Source organism: Hemiscyllium ocellatum, chromosome 3 (assembly GCF_020745735.1).
Source record: "Hemiscyllium ocellatum isolate sHemOce1 chromosome 3, sHemOce1.pat.X.cur, whole genome shotgun sequence".
In the NCBI taxonomy this organism is placed as follows: Eukaryota; Metazoa; Chordata; class Chondrichthyes; order Orectolobiformes; family Hemiscylliidae; genus Hemiscyllium; species Hemiscyllium ocellatum.
Window position 1 is genome coordinate 90,302,782 of NC_083403.1, and position 22,843 is coordinate 90,325,624.

The 22,843-nt window shown below is 40.7% G+C and overlaps 2 protein-coding genes across 6 annotated transcripts in view; both read right to left on the reverse strand.

Annotated features, from left to right (window-relative positions):
• gtf3c2 (general transcription factor IIIC, polypeptide 2, beta) overlaps window positions 1–6,291 on the reverse strand; it is a 147,463-nt gene extending 141,172 nt beyond the window's left edge. For both annotated transcript variants that reach the window (XM_060851781.1, XM_060851791.1), the window contains exons 1-2: window positions 6,141–6,291; window positions 2,626–4,314 (exon numbers count right to left, since the gene is read on the reverse strand). In XM_060851781.1, the coding sequence (XP_060707764.1) occupies window positions 2,626–4,247 (1,622 nt within the window). In that variant the 5' untranslated portion in view covers window positions 4,248–4,314; window positions 6,141–6,291. The remainder of the gene's footprint in view (window positions 1–2,625; window positions 4,315–6,140) is intronic.
• Window positions 6,292–20,993: 14,702 nt separating this feature from the next.
• The window catches only part of znf512 (zinc finger protein 512), a 70,056-nt gene continuing 68,206 nt past the window's right edge, over window positions 20,994–22,843 (reverse strand). For all 4 annotated transcript variants that reach the window (XM_060851816.1, XM_060851806.1, XM_060851799.1 and 1 more), the window contains exon 16: window positions 20,994–22,555. In XM_060851816.1, the coding sequence (XP_060707799.1) occupies window positions 22,247–22,555 (309 nt within the window). In that variant the 3' untranslated portion in view covers window positions 20,994–22,246. The remainder of the gene's footprint in view (window positions 22,556–22,843) is intronic.

Consider the following 22,843-nt stretch of genomic DNA (forward strand, 5'->3'; position numbering starts at 1 on the left):
CTGTCTAGAGTTTTATAATTGGAATGAAACGGGGTGCAGCTATGTTAAATATTCGAATAGAAAAATTGCCAAATATACTTCTAACTTTTTCAATCAAAGGGTCAAATGCATTAAGCCCTATTATTTCAGATATAATTATGTTAACCTATTTATTTCTATGATTCTTTTAACACATGATGAAAAAGGTTCAACACTACTAGAACAAAAAAATCTCAAGCACAACTCATTTTGAGCTACTCATGTCATCAGTCATGACTTGGTTGCTAGCATTCTTGCAAGAGTCTATGCACACATACTGGTTTGACATTCTATTTGAGGACTTGAGTACACAATACAGGCTCACAATCCACTCTGGATGGAGAGACTGCTACACCTGAAATGCCATATTTCTAATTAGAAGTTAAACCAAGTCTGCCTGCTCAGTCGGACATAAGAATTCCATGCTGATACTCAAAGAACAACAATCCTGTGGCCTGGTCAATAGACATCTCTTGATTATCACTACAAATAGGTTACATGTTCCACTCTACTTGAGGGATCTTACTGTGTGCAAAATGGCTGCATTACAGTGGCCATATTACAAAAGTAGTTTATTGGCTATGAAGTCTATTTGGACAGCTTCAGCTCATGAAAAGTGTGACTGGAAATGTTTTCTCAGCTTCTACTACATATTGTGAACAGGTGATCAATAGGATATTGTACAGCTTGTCTGAGTGTTAAGCCTCCCTTTAATCGGCTGCTCTACCTGCAATTGAGCAAGTTAAAGACACATCAAAATGTCATACTTCTAGAGACAGCAGTTATAGTTATAGAGATGTACAGCATGCAAACAGACGCTTTGGTCCAACCCGTCCATGCCAACCAGATATCCCAAGCTGAAAATGTGTTGCGGGAAAAGTGCAGCAGGTCAGACAGCATCCAAGGAGTAGGAGAATCGACGTTTCAGGTATGAGCCCTTCTTCAGGAATCATTCCTGAAGAAGGGTTCATGCACGAAATGTCGATTTTCCTGCTCCTTGGATGCTGCCTGATCTGCTGCGCTTTTCCAGCAACACATTTTCAGCTCTGATCTTCAGCATCTGCAGTCTTCACTTTTTCCGACCAGATATCCCAACCCAACCAAGTCCCACCTGCCAGTACCCGGCCATATCTCTCCAAACCCTTCCTATTCATATACCCAGCCAAATGCCTTTTAAATGTTGCAATTGTATCAGCCTCCACCACTTCCTCTGGCAGCTCATTCCATACACGTACTACCCTCTGTGTGAAAAAGTTGCCCCGTAGGTCCCTTTTATATCTTTCCCCTCTCACACTAAACCTATGCCCTCTAGTTCTGGACTCCCTGACCCCAGGGAAAAACCTCTGCATATTTACCCTATCCATGTCCCGCATAATTTTGTAAACCTCTACAAGGTCACCCCTCAGCCTCCGATGCTCCAAGGAAAATAGCCCCAATCTGTTTCAGCCTCTCCCTATAGCTCAAATCCTCCAACCCTGGCAACATTCTTGTACATCTTTTCTGAACCCGTTCAAGTTTCATAACATCTTTCCGATAGGGAGACCAGAATTGCACGCAATATTCCAACAATGGCCTAACCAATGTCCTGTACAGCCGCAAAATGACCTCCCAACTCCTGTACTCAATACTCTGACCAATAAAAGAAAGCATACCAAACACCTTCTTCACCATCCTAGCCACCTTGCGACTCCACTTTTAGGGAGCTATGAACCTGCACTCCAAGGTCTCTTTCTCTCTCCTTTTGGAAGAATTGTAATAAAATGCAGAATAAACTACAACTGAAGTTCAGAACAAGTGGGTTTCCGATGAGAGAATGTAAATAGTAGGCAAGGAGTGCAAAGGTAGAAATAGAAAAATTGCAGTTTTGAATCAGACTACTGATTTTTCATAAAACAAATTATTTCTGAAATTATTATAGGCTCCATGAAAAGCTGCTCAATATTCCAATGATTTTATTTATATTGGGATGAAAATTCTGCAAAGTGAGGCAAGCTTATCATCTTTATTTGCTTTATCATTCAAATTTGGAAACTATATATTCCATACATCTCCCCAACATTTGTTTCCTAATTACAGTGCTCTGAGGAAACCTTATTCCTCCCTCAGCACTGTGTCCCAGATCATGACACATTGTATGGTGCACAGTGAGCACAGCCACGTTCTAATTCTACGTGGCAGCGATCTTTCACATATCAACATGTCGACCATGTTCCATTCCATATTCGACCATATTCCATTCATACCTCTGTTTCTGCCAACTATTATTATACAAGGAAAATGCACTAGACCATAGAAAAACAAACAGAAATTTCTGGAAAAGCTCAGCAGTCTGGCAGCATCTGTGGAGAGAAGTCAGTTAACGTTGCAGGTCCAGTGACCTTTCTTCAGACCATGGAAACTTCACTACACACATCAGACCATTTAGAAATAAATATAGAACCAATCACACACACTTTATAATAGTTTCATGCTTAACGTACACTGATTTTAATGTCTCAGTCTCTTTTGTGTCGAGACTGGAGGTGTGATAATCCACTCCTGTTCAGGAGTCTTGCCTAAAGTTACAATTTAAGCACCTATGCATAATCAATAAGATTAGTTCCTTACGCTCTGGCCGCCCTCCTTTTTGGTCGACCACTTGCTGTTAGTTCATTCTCAGCACTGCTCTCTTCCAATAATCTCTGGACAATTGGCTTCAAGAGCCCATGGGTATCTGTACTCTCTTCTTGGGACACCATCTTATTTTTAGGTTTTCTTCCTTTCTTCTTAGGTATCTGCATTGGTGGTAGAACATCAATCTCTGTGACATCACGATTTTCAGAAATATCACCACCAGCCTTTGGAGTCTGCTGCAGCACTCTTTCAGCAAACACTACTTTTGCATTCTTAGGTCTTCTTCCTCGTTTTGTCAGGATCTTCACTGGTTCACGAATTCCCATTTCATTGTTACTATTATTTATAGCATCATCACAAATCTGCTTTGATGGCATTTGCTGCACTACTCTTTCAATTGATGTTATTTTTGCATTCTTAGGTTTTCTTCCTCTTTTCTTTGGGATATTGGCTGGTTGAGGACCTCCCAATTCAAATTTATCATCACTCACAACAACATCACAATCTCCTTTTGACGTTTGTGACACTGTTCCTTCAAGAGACAGCACTTTTGTATTTTTAGATTTTCTTGCTTGTTTCTTTGTAATCAGCACTGGTTCAAGATTTCCCACTTCTGGGCCACCATTTTGAGTGTTGCCATGACTGGGAATTCCTTTTGCAATTGCAACCACTGCAATTTTAGGCTTTCTTCCTCGTTTCTTAGGGATGTTCACAGAATGAGCATCTGTTTCACCAGGACAACCATTCACAGATATATCACAAAGGTCCACTCCTGGATTATCCATCAGATTATTTCGTTCTTTTTTGTACAGCTGCTGTCTTTTGTCTGCATTTTGCTGTACAAATAATGGATCAGGAGCTAGACAAAACTTGATTCCAGACTCATTCAAAGTTAAAACATTCTGCTGCAGATGAGAATGCTGTAAGTGATCAATTAGCGAATCTTTTCCCCCTTTTCTCTGTTGGCCTTCTATCTCACAAGTATGCTGCTCTGAAACTACCAGAGTGTTGGGATGGAGACTGGTATCTTTTGAAGCGATTGCGGAACATACGACAGTACTCTTACTCACAGTGGAATTACACTCTGTAGATTGTAAACTGAGATTTGCAGATTTAGACTTCTCCTTATTGATGTTAGCACTTTGCTGTAAAAGGGTTGTATCAAACATTTGATGGTTTTCATCTGCAGACGCTATCACATCTGTAGTAAAAAGATCAGTTGTTAATTTTAGGTCAGAGACAAGTAGTCTTTTGCTTTTTTGTGGGCTTTTGTCATTAGTTGCTGCTCGCCCTGATGTTTTAATATCAACCACTGGTTTAGAAACTTGTATGGATGCTGCAGATATAAAGGAAGAATTCTTGTTAGTATTGCCAATTAACTTTAAACTGTCATGGTCTTTTTCAATGAAGCCAAATACATTAATGGCTTCTTTTTCCAAACAGACATCGCTCTCAGCAGGGTTCCCCATGTGAAAATCACTGGTTGAAGGTCCCAATCCATCATTACTTATGTGGGCTGTTGATCTTGCAGGGGTTTGACCAGCTTCAATTGACACAGACGTTTTTTGTGCTTCTTCTGTATCAGCCTCACAGGTATCCTGAAGATTTGGTTCCATAAATATATTTTCTTTCTTATACACTTCAGGCAGTTGATTAACTCAGGCTCAGCAATTTCATTAAAATCTATTAAACAAATTGAAAAATGTCAAATTCTGCACTGCAATGAGGCATAGCATCTTTCACATTATATTGCCTTTCGCATTTTCAGGTTCATATTGCAAAACTAAAGTTCTAACAAAGCAGGTAAACACCAAAAACGTTTACACATTGCACCTCAGAACCTGAGATATCAAGACTACACAAATAGTTAATTACAGGGCTGATATCAGCATTTTATTCTCAACTATGATGACTTAAGCAGTGATCATAAGCACCAGTTCCAAAACGCAGAGAATCTAGGGATTCAAAGGAAGTCATTGGGCATCTTGCACCTACTTTTTTCAAAGAAAGTACATACTTCAAAATTACTTATTTAGTTTGCAAACACCCTGAAATTTTCCTCATGACTCCACAATAATCAAAGAGTGGAGAGTGTGGTGCTGAAAAAGCATAGCAGGTCAGGCAGCATCTGAGGAGCAGGAGAATTTACATTTCGGGTATAAGCCCTTCATCAGGAATGTGGCGTCAGTAGTGAGTCTGCTTCAGGGAAGGGGAATTTATCTGGAGGGTGCACTAAGAGAGAGACTCCGTGGGGAGAATTTCTTCAAGGTAGACATCATTAGAAAAGGCTTTGTAGAGGGGTTAAAATCAACTAGGAGAAAGTAAGGACTGCAGATGGTGGAGATTAGAGTCAAGAGTGTGGTGCTGGAAAAGCACAGCAGGTCAGGCAGCATCCAAGGAGCAGGAGAATCAACGTTTCAGGCATCACCCTTAAAAGGCCATCTGGCCCAACAAATCCACACCGATCCTCCAAACAGTAAGTCACCCAGTCCCATTCCCCTACCCTATTAACGTATGTTTACCCTGACTAGTGTTCCAAACCAACATATCCCTGAACACTATGGGCAATTTAGCATGGCTAATTCACCAGACCTGCACTTTGGATTGTGGGAGGAATACAACGCAAACGTGGGAAGAATCGAACTCTGATCCCATGCTAAATTGCCCGTAGTGTTCAGGGATATGTAGGGTAGGTCCATTAGTCAGAGGAAATGTAAAGTAATAGGATGGGGAATGGGTCTAGTGGGATAGTCTTCAGAGAGTTGGTGTGGGCTTGTTGGGTCAAATGGCTTGTTTCCACACTAGGGATATGATTCACCTGAATAATAGAGCAAACTCCATTTTTTTCCCCTTGTGATCTAGGCCCCAGGCTCTGGAACTTTCACCTCCAAACTGCTCAACCTTCCTATAACTTTTGTAAAAGAAAGAGTCTGGTATTATAACCCAATATCTCCCTCTTTGGATTGGTGTCAACTTGATCTGATTATATTCCTTTGGTATTTCACTCAGTTGAAAGTCTTGTTTAAATCCACAACTGTTATGACGGAGAAGGTTTATGGATAAAAAGGCACCAAGCTAAGTTTTCAATGATGCGGGCGGGGTCGGAAAGGACATAAAAGATGCAAACTTGATCAGCCTCCACCCCCCCCCCCCCCCCCAACACACACACACACACACACACACACCTCCGCGCGACGTTTTACCGCAGCATAAATAAGCTCGTTGGAAGTGAACACAAGGGAAAGTAAACGCATGAATGAGACTATCATCCGCAGTGAAGTGACTGACAGCAGTCAAACTAGGCTGGGAGATCAAATGCTGTAATTAAGCCCGACCTAGGACAGCCTCGAGACCCCAGTGATAGCAAGAATCCAGCTTCCTCAAAGAAAAGGTAGAGGGACAGAGGCGGTAGGTCAGATAGGTTTGAGGGACTTATTGAGAGAATGACAGGACAGGCCCGTCTCCATTACGATCCTGTCGGCCTCAGATGAATTCGAAAGCTTTAATACCTTGTCTCATCGCACCCGCCCCGCGCCTGCGGGCTCCTACAATGCAGGATAAGGATGAGGCTCAGAAGCGGGCACACGCGGAATTCGAAGCCGCCGTTATTCTGTACAATTATCCACTTCCCTTCCCAACCCTCCCGTTCCTTTCGGAAAGACCATGCAACACTCAAATTGACAAATACCCAGAGAGCCTGCGTTCAGGGGCAGGGCTTCTTAAACCCTGTCTGATTGAAACCTCGACTGACCAATTAACAGGACCTCCCGAATACGAAAAGCAGGTAGGCGGAACAACGGCGGGCAAACGCCGGAATGTTATCCAAAGGCGCCTGCGCACTCCTGCCCCCTCCCTCCCACCATGGACACAAGGAATGTGACTGTATTGTTGATGCCAATTGGAGAATTTTGCTACCGTCTTCAATTCTAACACAGGGAAGGTTTCGCATCTGCCAAATTGCAATCACCCGGGACGAGGTGAAATCACCACGTTTCATGGAAATTTGTTCGAATATTTAAGGAAGGATTTTATTTTGGCCAGCTGTAGCCGGTGGCATTAAAAATTACCTACGCTTTTACAACTTAGTGATTACATTTGGATTTTATTTGAAGGCAATTCGTTTTTCAATACTCGAAAAGGTTTAATCATAAGCAAGACGGAATCACTAACGTTAAAAAAAATCAATCGTCTACGTTTCGTCTCACGATAATGAATTTATGGATGTAGGGTTGGAAATAAGACGTTAGCTACCACTGTTGCCAACTCCCCAGGACTACTCAAAAGTTAGGGGAATAGATAAGAGTTTCTAAATCCAGGATGATGTGTTGTCTGCGTAAGTAGTCGGGCCAAGGATATCACTAGGCAGCTGCAAAATATACCGAAGGTAAACAGATAACTTGTCTGTATTAATGGAGTTGACATCGAGGGTAAGAGCTGGAATTAAGGAATAAAAACAGCCAAATTACATTGCTCAGGCTATATATCCATCAATTAGTAGGAACAATGTAGAAAGAGAATTACAGAAGTACACAGATTTATAAACTGTCGACAAAGTGGCACAATGACTAAGGCAGCTGTCTCAGTACTCGGAACCCAGCCTTGGAGTTTTTGCTGGATGCTTTTGACGTGGATCGCAGTACAGAGCATAATTGCGAAGTTTGCAGGCGGTGTGAAGTTTTGAAAAGTTGGGAGCTGTCAGACTTGACATGTTTAACATAGATTCTTGGCATGTGTTGTGGTCATATTGCAAGAATATGGAGGATGGCTAGTAAATATGAACTTGCAAATTGGATTTTCAACAATTCATAATTTTCAAGTGCCTTTATCCCATTGAGTTTTCCTCGGGCTGTTTAGATTAATGAAACAATGGGGTCAGTTGATATTCCTAAGAAATCTGAATTTCTGTACCAAGCTGTCTGTGTTGGTTTTCAACTCCCTCCAACAGTTGTCCTAATTGTGCCCCTTCATTCCAACATCCTTTTACTTACAAATTAACTAAAACTTGTAAATTTATATAACATATCAATGTAGATCTATTTATCTCATCTAAAGAAGACTATTAACAGTGATAAAATTCAGGGAGAAGAAGATGCTTACAGAACAGGTATCAGTGGAAAATGGTCAGTCTTGACCACGAGACAACGGAATGACGCCTCGCACCAACGCAGGGTTGAGGTTTCTCAGGTGACTTTTAAACCTGTTAGATGAGACCCAAATCTAAGACATGATCCATTTCCAATATTGGCATTGAAAATTGCAAGTAAAAAGGACAGAGCAGTAGGGCATTTCAGAATTGTAATTTTAATGGGCCACTGTATCTTATGGACTTGAAATATGTCGATAATTAAGAGTTTCCTTTATTTTGGAGAAGGCTAGTCCTGCTGGTCTTAAAAAAACTCATCCAGTTTGTTTTTAAATGATTGACTTTGATCACAAATAGAAGTTATTTCATGATGAGAGAAATATTTTCTTCTCTGTCTTCAACTGTTGGCCATGTCATTCACCAAGGTCCCATATATTCTATTAATAATACAACCAGCTCACATTTTCAGTAGCTGCAGTGCAAAAATAACTGAATCACATGGGCAATGAGAAAAATTATGGTCCACTTCAGTAAATTCACACCAAATAGTAAGACACAGATGACATTCAGGCTTGGGTTGATAAATGGCAGATACTGCATACACCAAAGAAAATGACAATTAATGACTTCTCCCAAAAAAAACCTAAGCATGGCCTCCTATAATCAGCAATGATAACAACATAACTGAGCCGTCACCAAGTCCTGTGGAACATCACTGACTAAAATCTCAGAATTATACCATAGCTATCTCAATGCAAATCTCCCTAAAGTCTGTCCACCATTTGTTATAAGGCACAAGTCAGGAGCGCAACTTTCCACTTGCCTGGATTGGTGCAGCCTCAACATTCCAGAAGCTCCACATCATCCAATGCAAAATAACCTCATTATTTAAGGTGGTGAATGAGTGCCAATCATTTACTCACTCACCAGTGACATCAAAAAGATACACTAATGGGCCTTGAGGGTCCTCTCTGACAGCTTCTGTCAAACCTGCAGCCTCCACCACTCGGGTAGGAGGGTAGCTGCCACATGGGAATGGCAGAAGCCTAAATTTCATTCATATCACTCACCAGCCTGATTTGGAACTGTATTGATATACTTACACTGTCACTGGATCAGAATCTTCAAAATCATAGTTACAGCATGACAGATGTACCTCTACCACATGAACATCAGAAGATACTGTTTCATCTCCTCAAGGTGAAGTTTGAGTGTTAAATGTCTGCCACAACAACATGGAATGAATATATAAAGAACAAAATCACATCTTTTAGCAGCTGCAAGTTACAAATTCCCCAAAGTGTACCCTGTTTCTTGGCAGTTTGAGTGGAATCCAAAAATGGTGAGGTGTTTCTCTTTATTGCCATCTTTTCTTTGTTTGCGTTCCAGAGACAGTTTAACCTGTACTGGAATCCTGAGCTTATGGAGATTTTAATTAGGAAAACTAGAGACAAGTTTCAAAGCATTTATCATCTGTTGGAAGACATCAGAATTGTGTAAGCATGCAGGTTTACACTATTGTAAGAAAATGGTCCTTCAAAACCCAGTATATTGTAAAGACAAATAGTTTACCTCAGTATTCAGAAATGCCTGGCCTGGCCTGGCTAGTCCTGTCATTCTCTCAATAAGTCCCTCAAATCTTGCCAGCTCTGTCCCTCTGCCTTTTCTTTGAGAAAGCTCGGTTCTTGCTATAATTGGGGTCTTGAGGTTGCCCTGAGTTAGATTTGAAATAGTCCAGTTTGACTATTGTAAGTCACTTCACTGCAGATGACAGTCCTATCCATACGTTACTTTCCCTTGTCTTCAATTCCAACAAGCACTGATTTATGCTGTATTAAAATGTGACGCAAGTAGGGGGGGGGAGGGGGGGGTGCTGATCAAATTCACATCTTTCATGTCCTTTCCGACCCCCACCCGCATCGTTTGAAACTTAGCTTGATGTCTTTTCCATTAGCCTAACATCTACCTTCTCCGTCACAACAGTTATGGGTTTTGATAAGACCTTCAATGCAGTGAAAGACCAAAGACACAGCAGGAGTATAATCAGACCAAATTGACACCAATCCAAGGAGGGAGATATTGGGATAGAATGCCAGACCCTTGGTTTAAAAAAAATAGTTAGATTAGATTTCCTACAGTGTGGAAACAGGCCCTTTGGCCCAACAAGTGCACACCGACTCTCCGAAGAATAACCCACCCAGACCCATTTCCCTCTGACTAATGTACCTAACACTATGGGCAATTTAGCTTGGCCAATCCACCTAACCTGCACATCTTTGGACTGTGGGACAAAACTGGGGCACCCGGAGGAAATCCACACAGACACAGGGAGAATGTGCAAACTTCACACAGACAGGCACCCAAGTGTGGAATTGAACCTGGGACCCTGGCGCTGTGAGGCAGCAGTGCTAACCACTGAGCCACTGTGCTGCTCCTTGTAAGAAGGTTGAGCAGTTTGGAGATGAAAGTTCCAGAGCCTGGGGACTAAATCACAGGAAAGAAAGATGGAGTCTGCTCGACTATTCAGCAGAATCACATATTCCCTAAAGCGTGGAAACAGGCCACTTGGCCCAACAAGACTAAACTCTGGTTTCCAGTATCTGCAGTCCTCACTTTTGCCCACTTGGCTCAACAAGTCAACTTCACCGCCAGGAGCATCTGGAATAAGGTGAGTGAATTTGCAGCATGGGTTGTTAGCTGGGACTTTGGTGTTGCGGCCATTTCGGAGACATGGTTACAGCAGGTTCCAAGAATTATATGCTCCAGTAAGAACAAAGATGGTAAAAAAGGGGGAGGTGTGGCATTGTTAGTCAAGTACAGTATTATGGTGGCAGAGGAGTTTGACAACTCATCTACTGAGGTAGTATGGGCTGCGGTTAGAAACAGGAAAGAAGAAATCACCCTGTTGGGAGTTTTGTACAAGCCTCCATATAGTTCCAGACATGTAGACAGAAAGATAGCAAAAATAATTTTGAATAGGAACGAGAGTAAGTAGGTAGTTTTTATGGGGATCTTTAACTTTCCAAATATTGACTGGAAATACTATAGTTTGAGTAATGTAAATGGGTCAGTTTTTGTCCAATGTGTGCAGCAGAACTTCCTGGTACAGTATCTAAACAGTGCAACAAGGGGCGAGGCCACATTGGATTGTTACTGGGTAATGAACCTGGCCATGTGTTAGAAATGGAGGTAGTTGAGTACTTTGGTGATAGTGTCCACAATGCGGTTAAGTTTACTTTAGTGATTGAAAGGGATACGTATATACAGCAGGTGAAGAGTTATAGCTGGGGGAAAAGGCAATTATGATGCGATTAAGCAAGATAAGGGATGCGTGGGATGGGAAAGGAAATTGCAGGGGATGTGCACAACTGAAAGATGGAGCTTATTCAAGGAACAGCTACTGTGTGTCCTTGATACATATGTACCTGCAGGCAGGAAGTGGTCGAGAGAGGGAGCTGTGTTTACTAAAGAAGTTGAAACTCTTATCAAGAGGAAGAAGGCAGCTTATATTAGGATGACACGTGAAGGCTGTTAGGGCACTTTAGAGGTACAAGATAGCTAGGAAAGACCTACAAAGAGAGCTGTAAAGAGCCAGGAGGGGATATGAGAAGTCATTGGCAGATAGGGTTTTCCTTGATCCTAAAGCTTTCCGTAGGTATATCAGATATAAAGGAATGACAACAGTAAAGGACAGTAGTGGGAAACTATGCATGGAGTCTGAGGAGATAGGGGAAGCACTAAATAAATAATTTTCATCGGTATTGACACAAAGAGACAATGTTGTCAAGGATAATACCAAGATACAGGGTATTCAATGGGATGGAGGTTCGCAAGAAGGTGTTAGCAATTCTGGAAAGTGTGAAAATAGATAAGTCCCCGGTCCGAATGGGATTTATCCTAGGATTCTCTGGGAAGCCGGGGAGGAGAATGTAGACTCTTTGGCTTTCATCTTTCTGTAAAAAATGAGGTCTGCAGATGCTGGAGATCACAGCTGCAAATGTGTTGCTGGTCAAAGCACAGCAGGTTAGGCAGCATCTCAGGAATAGAGAATTCGACGTTTCGAGCATAAGCCCTTCATCAGGAATCTTTCTGTCATCATTGTGTACAGGAGTAGTGCCAGAAGATTGGAGGATAGCAAATGTTCCCTTGTTCATGCATTGGAAAAGGTTGTAAGGGATAGGTTTATCACCTAGAAAGGAATATGTTCAGAAGGGAATAATTGCTGAAAGGATCAGAAAATTGGTTAGCTGAAAGAAGGTAGAGGGTGGTGGTTGATGGGAAGTATTCATCCTGAAGTGCAGCTACGAGTGGTGTACTACAAGGATCTGTTTGAGGTGCACTGCTGTTTATCATTTTTATAAATGACCCGGATGAGGGCATAGAAGGATGGGTTAATAAATTTCCAGATAACACTAAAGTTGGTAGAGTTGTGGATAGTGAGGAAGGATGGTGATGGCTATAGAGGGACATTGATAAGCTGCAGAGCTGGGCTGACAGGTAGCAAATGGAGTTTAATGCAGATAAGTGTGAAGTGATTCACTTTGGAAGGAGTAACATGAATGCAGAGTACTCGGCTAATGGTAAGATTCTTGGGAGTGTAGGTGAGCAGAGACATCTTGGTGTCCAGGTACAAAGATCTTTGAAGGTTACCACCCAGGTTAATGGGGTTGTTAAGCAGGCATATGGTGTGTTAGCTCTTATTGGTAGAGGGATTGAATTTACGAACCATGAGGTCATGCTGCAGCGGTATAAAACTCTGGTGCAGCCACGTTGGAGTATTGCGTACAGTTCTATTCACCGCATTATAGGAAAGATGTGGAAACTTTGGAAAAGGTTCAGAGGAGATTCACGAGGATGTTGCCTGGTATGGAAGGAAGGTCTTAGGAGGAAAGGCTGAAGGACTTGACTCTGTTTTTGTTTGAGAGGAGGTTGAGAGGTGACTTAATTTAAACATTTAAGACCATCAGGTTAGATAGGGTGGACAGTGAGAGCCTTTTTCTTTGGATAACGATGGCTCACATGAGGGAACATAGCTTTAAATTGAGGGGTGATAGGTACAGGACAGATGTCAGAGGTAGTGTCTTAACTCAGAGTAGTAGGTGTGTATAGCGGACTGCCTGCAACAGTAGTAGACTTGCCAACGTTAAGGGCACTTAAATGGTCATTGGATAGGCATATGGATAAGAATGGCAAAAGTGAGGACCGCAGATGCTGGATATGACAGTCTCGATTACAGCAGTGCTGGAAAAGCACAGCAGGTTAGGCAGCATCTGAGGAGAGGGAAAAATGAAGGGCTTTTGCCTGAAATGTCGATTTTTCTGCTCCTCGAATGCTACCTGACCTGCTGTGCTTTTCCAGCACCACTCCAATCTAGATATGGATAAAAATGGCTGAAAGTGTGTTGCTAGTTAAAGCACAGCAGGTCAGGCAGCATCCAAGGAACAGGAAATTCGACGTTTCGGGCCAGAGCCCTTCATCAGGAACAAGGGCTCTGGCCCGAAACATCGAATTTCCTGTTCCTTGGATGCTGCCTGACCTGCTGTGCTTTAACCAGCAACACATTTTCAGCTCTGATCTCCAGCATCTGCAGACTTCACTTTTTACATGGATAAGAATGGAACAGCGCTGGTTAGATGGGCTTTAGGTTGGTTTCACAGGCCTGCACAACATAGAGTGCTAAAGGGCCTGTACTGTTGCATAATGATTTAAGTACGAAGTTGATTAGGGATAGTCAACACGGCTTTGTGAAAGGTAGGTCATGCCTCACAAACCTTATTGTGTTCTTTGAGATGGTGACCAAACAGGTGGATGAGGGTTAAGTGGTTGATGTGGTGTATGTGAATTTCAGTAAGGCATTTGATAAGATTGAGCTGAAAATGTGTTGCTGGAAAAGCACAGCAGGTCAGACAGCATCCAAAGAGCAAGAGAATCGACGTTTCAGGCATGAGCCCTTCTTCAGGAAGGGCTTATCTTTGATAAGATTCCCCACAGTAGGCTATTGCACAAAATACAGAGGAATGGGATTGAGGGTGATTTAGTGGTTTGGACCAGAAATTGGCTAGCTGAAAGAAGACAGGGGGTGGTGATTGATGGGAAATGTTCATCCTGCTGTTCAGTTACTAGTGGTGTACTGCAAGGATCTGTTTTGGGGCCACTGCTGTTTGTCATTTTTATAAATGACCTGGATGAGGATGGGTTAGTAAATTTATGAATGTCATTAACGTGGGTGGTGTTGTGGACCATGCAGAAGGATGTTGCAGATTACAGAGGGACATAGATAAGCTGCAGTGTAGGCTGTTAGGTGGCAAGTGGAGTTTAATGTGGAAAAGTGTGAGGTGATTCGGTTTGGAAGGAAAAACAGAAATACAGAGTACTGGGCTAATGGTCAGATTCTTGGTAGTGTGAATGAACAGAGAAATCAGTGATATGTACTTCTTGTGAGATGTGGGAGTTTAAAGAGAGTTTAAGGGTTACTGTGGATTATATCTGCCATAAATGCTGTTGGATGCGAATCTTATCAGATCGAGTGGGTCAGCTGGAGAGACAGATAGAAGCGATGAGGAATTTGCAACAGCAACAGTATGTGATGGATGGCAGTTATAGGAAGGGGGGAATGTCTCAGATACAGTCACATAGATGGGTTAACTCCAGGAAGGGTAAGAGAGGTAGGCAGCTGGCACAGGAGTCTTTTGTGGATATACCCATTTCAAACACGTATGCTGTTTTGGAAAATGTAGGGGGTGATGGATTCTCAGGGGAATGTAGCACGAACAGCCAAGTTTCTGGTATTGAGACTGGCTGTAATGCAACGAGGGGTACTTCGGCTTCCAAGAGATCAATTGTGTTAGGGATTCTGTAGTCAGAGGTACAGACAGACTTTTCTGTGGCCAGCAGAGAAAAAGCAGAATGGTGTGTTGTTTCCCGGTGCCAGGATCAAGGATGTCTCAGAGACGGTGCAGAATGTTCTCATGGGGGAGAGGGGCCAGCAAGAGGTCATTGTCCACATTGGAACCAATGACATTGGACAGGAAAAGGTTGAGATTCTGAAGGGAGATTACAGAGCGTTAGGCAGAAATTTAAAAAGGAGATCCTCAAGGGTAGTAATATCTGGATTATTCCCAGTGCCACAAGCTAGTGAGGGCAGGAATAGGAGGATAGAGCAGATGAATGCATGGCTGAGGAGCTGGTGTATGGGAGAAGAATTCACATTTTTGGATCATTGGAATCTCTTTTGGGGTAGAAGTGACCTATACAAGAAGGATGGATTGCACCTAAATTGGAAGGAGACTAATATACTGACAGGGAAATTTGCTACAACTGCTTGGGAGGATTTAAATTAGAAGGGGGGGGGGGGGGGGAGGGTGGGACCCAGGGAGATAGTGAGGAAAGAGATCGATCTGAGACGGGTACAGCTGAGAACAGAAGTGAGTCAAACAGTCAGGGCAGGCAGGGACAAGATAGGGACAAATGCAAAATAAGCTGCATTTATTTCAATGCAAGGGGCCTAACAGGGAAGTCAGATGAACTCAGGGCATGGTTAGGAACATGGGACTGGCATATCATAGCAATTACAGAAACATGGCTCGGGGATGGGCAGGACTGGCAGCTTAATGTTCTAGGATACAAATGCTACAGGAAGGATAGAAAGGGAGGTAGGAGAGGAGGGGGAGTGGCATTTTTGATAAGGGATAGCATTACAGCTGTGCTGAGGGAGGATATTCCTTGAAATACATCCACAGAAGTTATTTGGGTGGAACTGAGAAATAAGAAAGGGATGATCACCTTATTGGGATTGTATTATAGACCCCCCAATAGTCAGAGGGAAATTGAGAAACAAACTTGGAAGGAGATCTCAGCTAACTGTAAGAATAATAGGGTAGTTATGGTAGGGGATTTTAACTTTCCAAACATCGACTGAGACTGCCATAGTGTTAAAGGTTTAGATGGAGACGAATTTCTCAAGTGTGTACAAGACAATTTTCTGATTCAGTTTGTGGATATACCTACTAGAGAAAGTGCAAAACTTGACCTACTCTTGGGAAATCAGGTAGGGCAAGTGACTGAGGTGTCAGTGGGGGAGCACTTTGGGGCCAGCGACCATAATTCTATTCATTTTAAAATAGTGATGGAAAAGGATAGACCAGATTTAAAAGTTGACGTTCTAAATTGGAGAAAGATATTAGGTAAAAACTTTCGAAAGCTGATTGGAGACAGATGTTGAGAGGTAAAGGGATAGCTGGAAAATGGGAAGTCTTCAGAAATGAAATAACAAGAATCCAGAGAAAGTATATTTCTGTCAGGGTGAAAGGGAAGGCTGGTACGTATAGGGAATGCTGGATGACTAAAGAAATTGAGGGTTTGGTTAAGAAAAAGAAGGAAGCATATGTCTGGTACAGACAGGATAGATTGAGTGAATCCTTAGAAGAGTATAGAGAAAGTAGGAGTATACTAAAGAGGGAAATCAGGAGAGCAAAACGGGGACATGAGATAGCTTTGGCAAATAGAATTAAGGAGAATCCAAAGGGGTTTTACAAATATATTAAGGACAAAAGGGTAACTAGGGAGAGAATAGGGCCCCTCAAAGATCAGCAAGGCAGCCTTTGTGTGGAGCCACAGAAAATGGGGGAGATACTAAATGAATATTTTGCATCAGTATTTACTGTGGAAAAGGATATGGAAGATATAGACTGTAGGGAAATAGATGGTGACATCTTGCAAAATGTCCAGATTACAGAGGAGGAAGTGCTGGATGTCTTGAAATGGTTCAAGGTGGATAAATCTCCAGGACCTGATCAGGTGTACCTGAGCATAAGAGATACAGTTAGTAAGTTTGCAGTTGACACCAAAATTGGAGGTATAGTGGACAGTGAAGAGGGTACTTCAGATTACAACAGGATCTGGACCAGATGGGCCAATGGGCTGAGAAGTGGCAGATGGAGTTTAATTCCGATAAATGCGAGGTGCTGCATTTTGGGAAAGCAAATCTTATACACTTAATGGTAAGGTCCTAGGGAGTGTTGCTAAACAAAGAGACCTTAGAGTGCAGGTTCATAGTTCCTTGAAAGTGGAGTCACAGGTAGATAGGATAGTGAAGAAGGTATTTGGTATGATTTCCAAATGTATGTATTGGACAGAGTATTGAGTACAGGAGTTGGGAGGTCATGTTGCAGCTGTACAGGACATTGGTTAGGCCACTGTCGGAATATTGCATACAATTCTGGTCTCCTTCCTATTGGAAATATGTTGTGAAACTTGAAAGGGTTCAGAAAAGATTTACAAGAATGTTGCCAGGGTTGGAGGATCTGAGCTACAGGGAGAGGCTGAACAGGCTGGGGCTGTTTTCCTTGGAGCGTTGAAGGCTGAGGGGTGACTTTATAGAGGTTTACAAAATTATGAGGGGCATGGATAGAATAGACAAAGTCTTTTCCCTGGGGTCGGGGAGTCCAGAACTAGAGGGCATAGGTTTAAGGTGAGAGGGGAAAGATATAAAAGAGACCTAAGGAGCAACGTTTTCACGCGGAGGGTGGTACCAGCTGCCACAGGTTGTGGTGGAGGCTGGTACAATTGCAATATTAAAGAGGCATTCGGATGCGTTTATGAATAGGAAGGGTTTGGAGGGATATGGGCCGGGTGCTGGCAAGTGGGACTAGATTGGGTTGGGATATCTGGTTGGCATGGACGGGTTGAACCGAATGGTCTGTTTCCATGCTGTACATCTCTATGACTCTATCTAGGTGTCCAGGTACATGGATTCCGGAAAGTTGCTACCCAGGTTGATAAGAGCTGTTAAAAGACATAGTGTATTAGCTTTTATTGGTAGAGGGATTGAGTTTTGCAGCGTTGAGGTCATGTTGCAACTGTACAAAAGTCTGGTGCAGCCGTACTTGGTGTACTGTGTACAGTTCCGGTCACTGCATTATAGGAAGGACATGGAAATGTTGCAAAAGATTCAGAGGCGACTTGCTATGATGTTGCCTGGCATGAAGAGAAGGTCCTCTGAGGAAAGGCTGAGGACTTGACGCTGTTTTCATTAGAGAGGAGGTTGAGAGGTGACTTAATTGAGACATATAAGATAATCAGAGGGTTAGATAGGGTGGACAGCGAGAGCCTTTTCCCTCAGATGTTGATGGCTAGGATGAGGGGAAATAGGTTTAAATTGAGGGTTGATAAGTTATTGGACAGACGTCAGAGGTAGATAAGTTATTGGACAGACTCAGAGAGTAGTAGAAGCGTGGAATGCCCTGGCTGCATCGGTAGTATACTCGCCAACTAAGGGCATAGATAATCACTGAATGAACATATGGATGAAAATGAAATAGTGCAAGATAGATAGGCTTCAGATTGGTTCCACAGGTTGTTGCAACATAGAGGGCCAAAGGGCCTGTATTGTGTGCTGTCATGTTCTATGTTCAACCCTCTGAAGGGTAATCCACCATACCCATTCCTCTATTCTATTACTTTACATTTTCCCTGACTAATGCAGCTAACCTCCACATTCCTGAACACCATGGGCAATTCAGCATGGTCAATTTACCTCACCTACACTTCTTTTGATGTGGGAGGAAACTGGAACACCTGGAGGAAATCCACGCAGATACAGGAAGAATGTGCAAACTCCACACACAGACAATCGCCCGAGGGTGAAATTGAACCCAGGTCCCGGGTGCTGTGAGTCAATAGTGATAATCACTGAGCCACCAAGCTGCCCACCATGTATCTTATTTATAAAAAAAATTGCCCAATTCATTAAAATGTTGTAATCATTTGATGGAGCTGCATAACCACAGATTTGGGTAACTACATCTTTCTCCCCAACCCTTGAATAAAGTTCAACACAAAAACTTCTTCAAGAACTTATCCAATACTAATTGTTTAAATCCATCATATCAACACATTACATTTGACTAAATATACTCAAAATACTTAAAATTAACTTGGTCTGACCTCCCAGAACATCGTTTTTTTTTCTTTCTTTATGACAAGAGACAGCCAATGGTCCAGAGAACTGCAAGAGCTTTTTGTACAGTATAGTAAGTGGTAGACTAAAACATTGTTGGAAAATGTGCAGCATCAGGAAACAAAGGCAAAGAAACTTCAGATTGAAATCCTTGTGATAAAGCACTTTTATTTATTTTTCATACAATAACCTGCTGTATAGTCGCATCACTTTGTTTATTTCATAGTATATCCTGAAGAATAACAAAGAAGAAAAATTGTAAAATAATAAACCTAGAAGTTACTCGACAATATAAAACTCAGTATGTGAAAACTTAATACTTCTTCTATTAACCCATCATTGGAATTTCAGATGAGTATATCAGTCTAAGAGTTTGTTGTCATTTAGTTTCAGATAAATGTTTCCTTCCCTCAGTCAGCAAGTATAAATGCTTGACACTGCAATCAAATCAAATTGACTGCAATTTTTAAAATTTATCATGAAAAATAATACATTTGAGAATGGACATCATATGTTGAGAAAGTTTGCAAAGGAAAGAAAATAAATATTGGAGAGAAGTGCATAGTCATAGAAAAACAACATTGAAGGACAAAAACAAAATTCAATTTTTAATCCGTCCTTTGAGCTGGTCATATTGGGAGCACCTTTTGTTCTTTTATAACGAGTACTTTATTTTCATTGCCTTTGTTTCTCCTTTTCTCCACAACACTAAATACAAAAAATCTTTGAACTTTGTACTGAAACAAACTTATTTAATTTCACTACTATTACCAAGATTTTAATTGTCCAAGTCAGACACAAAAGAGAATGAAGTTCCACAGAGCACAAGATAATATTTGTAAAAATGCAGAGAATATTGATGGTCAAAATAGTATGTTCGAGGAGAAAGTGAGGTCTGCAGATGCTGGAGATCAGAGCTGAAAATGTGTTGCTGGAAAAGCGCAGCAGGTCAGGCAGCATCCAAGGAGCAGGAGAATCGACGTTTCGGGCATAAGCCCAAAAGCCTGAAGAAGGGCTTATGCCCGAAACGTCGATTCTCCTGCTCCTTGGATGCTGCCTGACCTGCTGCGCTTTTCCAGCAACACATTTTCAGGTCAAAATAGTATGACTAGATTATCGATACACCAGAAGGAATTCTGGACAAGAGGTTATTTTCACACCACAACATGAGCAAGTGAATGTACATGTGCATATTCATGTTATAACCAAGCACCTTGCTTATTTTGAGTCTTAGGTGCCTGGAAAGAAATGCTTACTTAAATGTGCACTTTCACAATTACTATTGTGTAAATTAATTTGTCTATGTCATAGAGAAGTGATAGTCAGAAACAATATTACTGAAATGTAATGCAAGATTGTAAAATGGCTTTAGTCTCCAATTTATAACAAACAAAAAGCATTTATATAAATTTAATGCTAACACAATTTTAATAAAATAAGGCTAAATCTCCTGCTGGTTCTTAGGTTAAAAACTACCAACAGAATCATAAAATATCATTGAGAATGCAGTAAAGCATTTTAAAATATTAACGGTTACATATCAATAATAGAGATAAATCATTGTAGATAAAAGCCTAATATTAAAAAAAAGAAAATAGTTGGAAGAGCTTTTAATATGCCTTTTGTCACGTAAAAAATCACTGGTTATTTCGTGATTTAATTGTTACAGTCATTACTTATACTAAGATAAAGCCAAATTTTGAGGAATATTCTAATAATGTACCTGGTTTGTAAAAGACACATTAAAGGTACATTGCGTAGTGTATGTACATTCAATAAAATGGTTCCTGGGTAGCATTTACTTTATGCTCATTTCCAAAGACTATCCAAAATTATTGATGATTTTTGACAAGAAAGAAACAGGAGTTGCAGGAGAGCAAATTGCTTCAAGAATGGCTTTGCCATTAAGATCATAGCTACCTCAAATCAGCTTTCTCACTTGTTCCCACACATGGTTCCTTTGGTGCACATAAATTTATTGTTTTCAGTCTTTAAGTGTACTCTACAGCTGAATATTCACTGATTTCTGGGGTACAGAATTCCAAAAATTCATAACTGAATGATGATGCCTTGAAATTATACATATGTTATAACTTTAATTTGTGATGTCAGCTATATAATAACATTTTAAAAAATATTTTGCAGTACTAGTAGTACTACACCCTGAATATGATTAGCTTTTTAGCTGGTCTCTACCAAGTTGGCACTGAGAGATTAAGTTTATTTAGCGAAGTTGATTGTTAAGAACAGATTTAACTTGCTTGTCTTTACTAATACTAATACTAAGACAGGTAAAAAGGACAGAGAACCTGAACAATAAAATTATTAAAAGTGACTGTGTTTACTACATTATCAGATAAATTTCATGTTGTAAATAATGAAAGCCATCACATAAAAAATACATTATTCATGATGTCCAAGTAATGGGATATCACAGTAGGTTCCTTACGACATGCAGATATAGCTCACATTGCTATCATTCAGCACACTATAATAAAGGAACACTTTTTCATCTAAAGTTTACTTATTCCATCAAGAGTAGAAAACTCAGGAGGTTTGAGGTATTCCTGTTAAATGGAATAAATTGAAAATTGTGCTATTGATAATTACATATCCTTTTCTGTAACAATTGGATAAAGGAGATTAAATTGTTGCATTTAGTATAGCGCATGTAGACAGCTATTGAAACAAAATGCAATATTTTTATTTGAAAAGCTACCAATGAACCACCAATACTACCAACAATCTAGAATCAATCTTATGAAAATGTCAGAAGATGAGACTGATTCTACATCAAGTATTCTTATTCGTTGCCCTGAAAATTTAAGGCGTTATAGATCAGCACAACTTACTAACTAGCCACCGCTAGACAACATTTCTAATGTTACACAAAAAAATCTTAAATAAATAAACAAACATGTTCATTTTTTAACACCTAAGATTACAACCAGTCTTCTTTGTACCTCTTGAAACAGGTGGCATTCTGTCATAGAGGGATTTCTAGCCTGAATTCTTCCTTTGCACAAAGAAACAGACTGAAATATATGAAGTAATCAGATCACTGTCAGTACGTAGCACCAGTGATTTCTAACCCTTTCCAAACCAGTGGCACACAAAAATGAGCACATTCACCCCTGGAGTGAATTATACTGAGACTCCAGATTCTTATTTATGAAATGTGAAATTATATTAACAATTTTCTCCTCTTAAAACAGCACAACATTTCTATCATGTGGATATTAAACTATAACTATTAAGGGAGTGTGAAGCAGAAGGTTTACATTACACACAAAACACACCCAAAGTCTTCACTAAATGTACGCACACAACCTGAATTTTATTTTCATTTTTCCAAATTATGTATGGCAAAAAAAATTAATGTGGTCCAATTCCTCATTCCCAAGAACACATGAACATGAGTGCACAACTTAAAATTACAAAAAAAACCTTGTCAACAAATGCAAATTATACTTATCTGCAGATCTGTTACTGTGTTTTAATCAATGCCCATGCAGCTTGTGGTTGTCTGTCAAGCTAAATAATCCATTTATTATTCTTTAATCCACCACAATTGCTTATTTCTTGGCTTGATCAGTCTTTAATTCAGCTTTTGCACTTGGTCTTTTGAGATGCCAGGTTCCAACCTTTTCTTGTTCATCTTGTTCTTCCTCACTATCAGTAAACCTATATTGATCATGTTCTTTAGAACTCTCACAGACTTTTTTAAGGAAGGACATCTCTTTCAATAAAGCTATTTGGGCATTCTGTTTCTTGCCAACTTTTGATGATGACTTTTTCTTGTTTGATATTTTAGGCTGTTTTTTGCTAAATTTCACCAAGGGCTTGAATTCTTTAGCTGCTTTAGAAGTCGGAAGAAACCAGTCCTGTCCATAAAAGTGAACATCATATTAATCGTGAGACATAGAGTGGTAAAAAGGGGAATTACAGTTACATTGACAAGCATTTTATTGACCGTCATCCCTGTATTGGACGCATAATTTTTGTGCTTTTAAGAAATCTAAAATGATCAACATTCTTCAAATGACATCTTCACTAACAGGATCCATTTATAAAATGTTACATTGAATTATGAATAAAGTTCCTTTTTTCCTTATTTCTGTTGACATTCAAAATCATCGTTTAACAAATGTAACTTCCAAAGTCTGGGACAG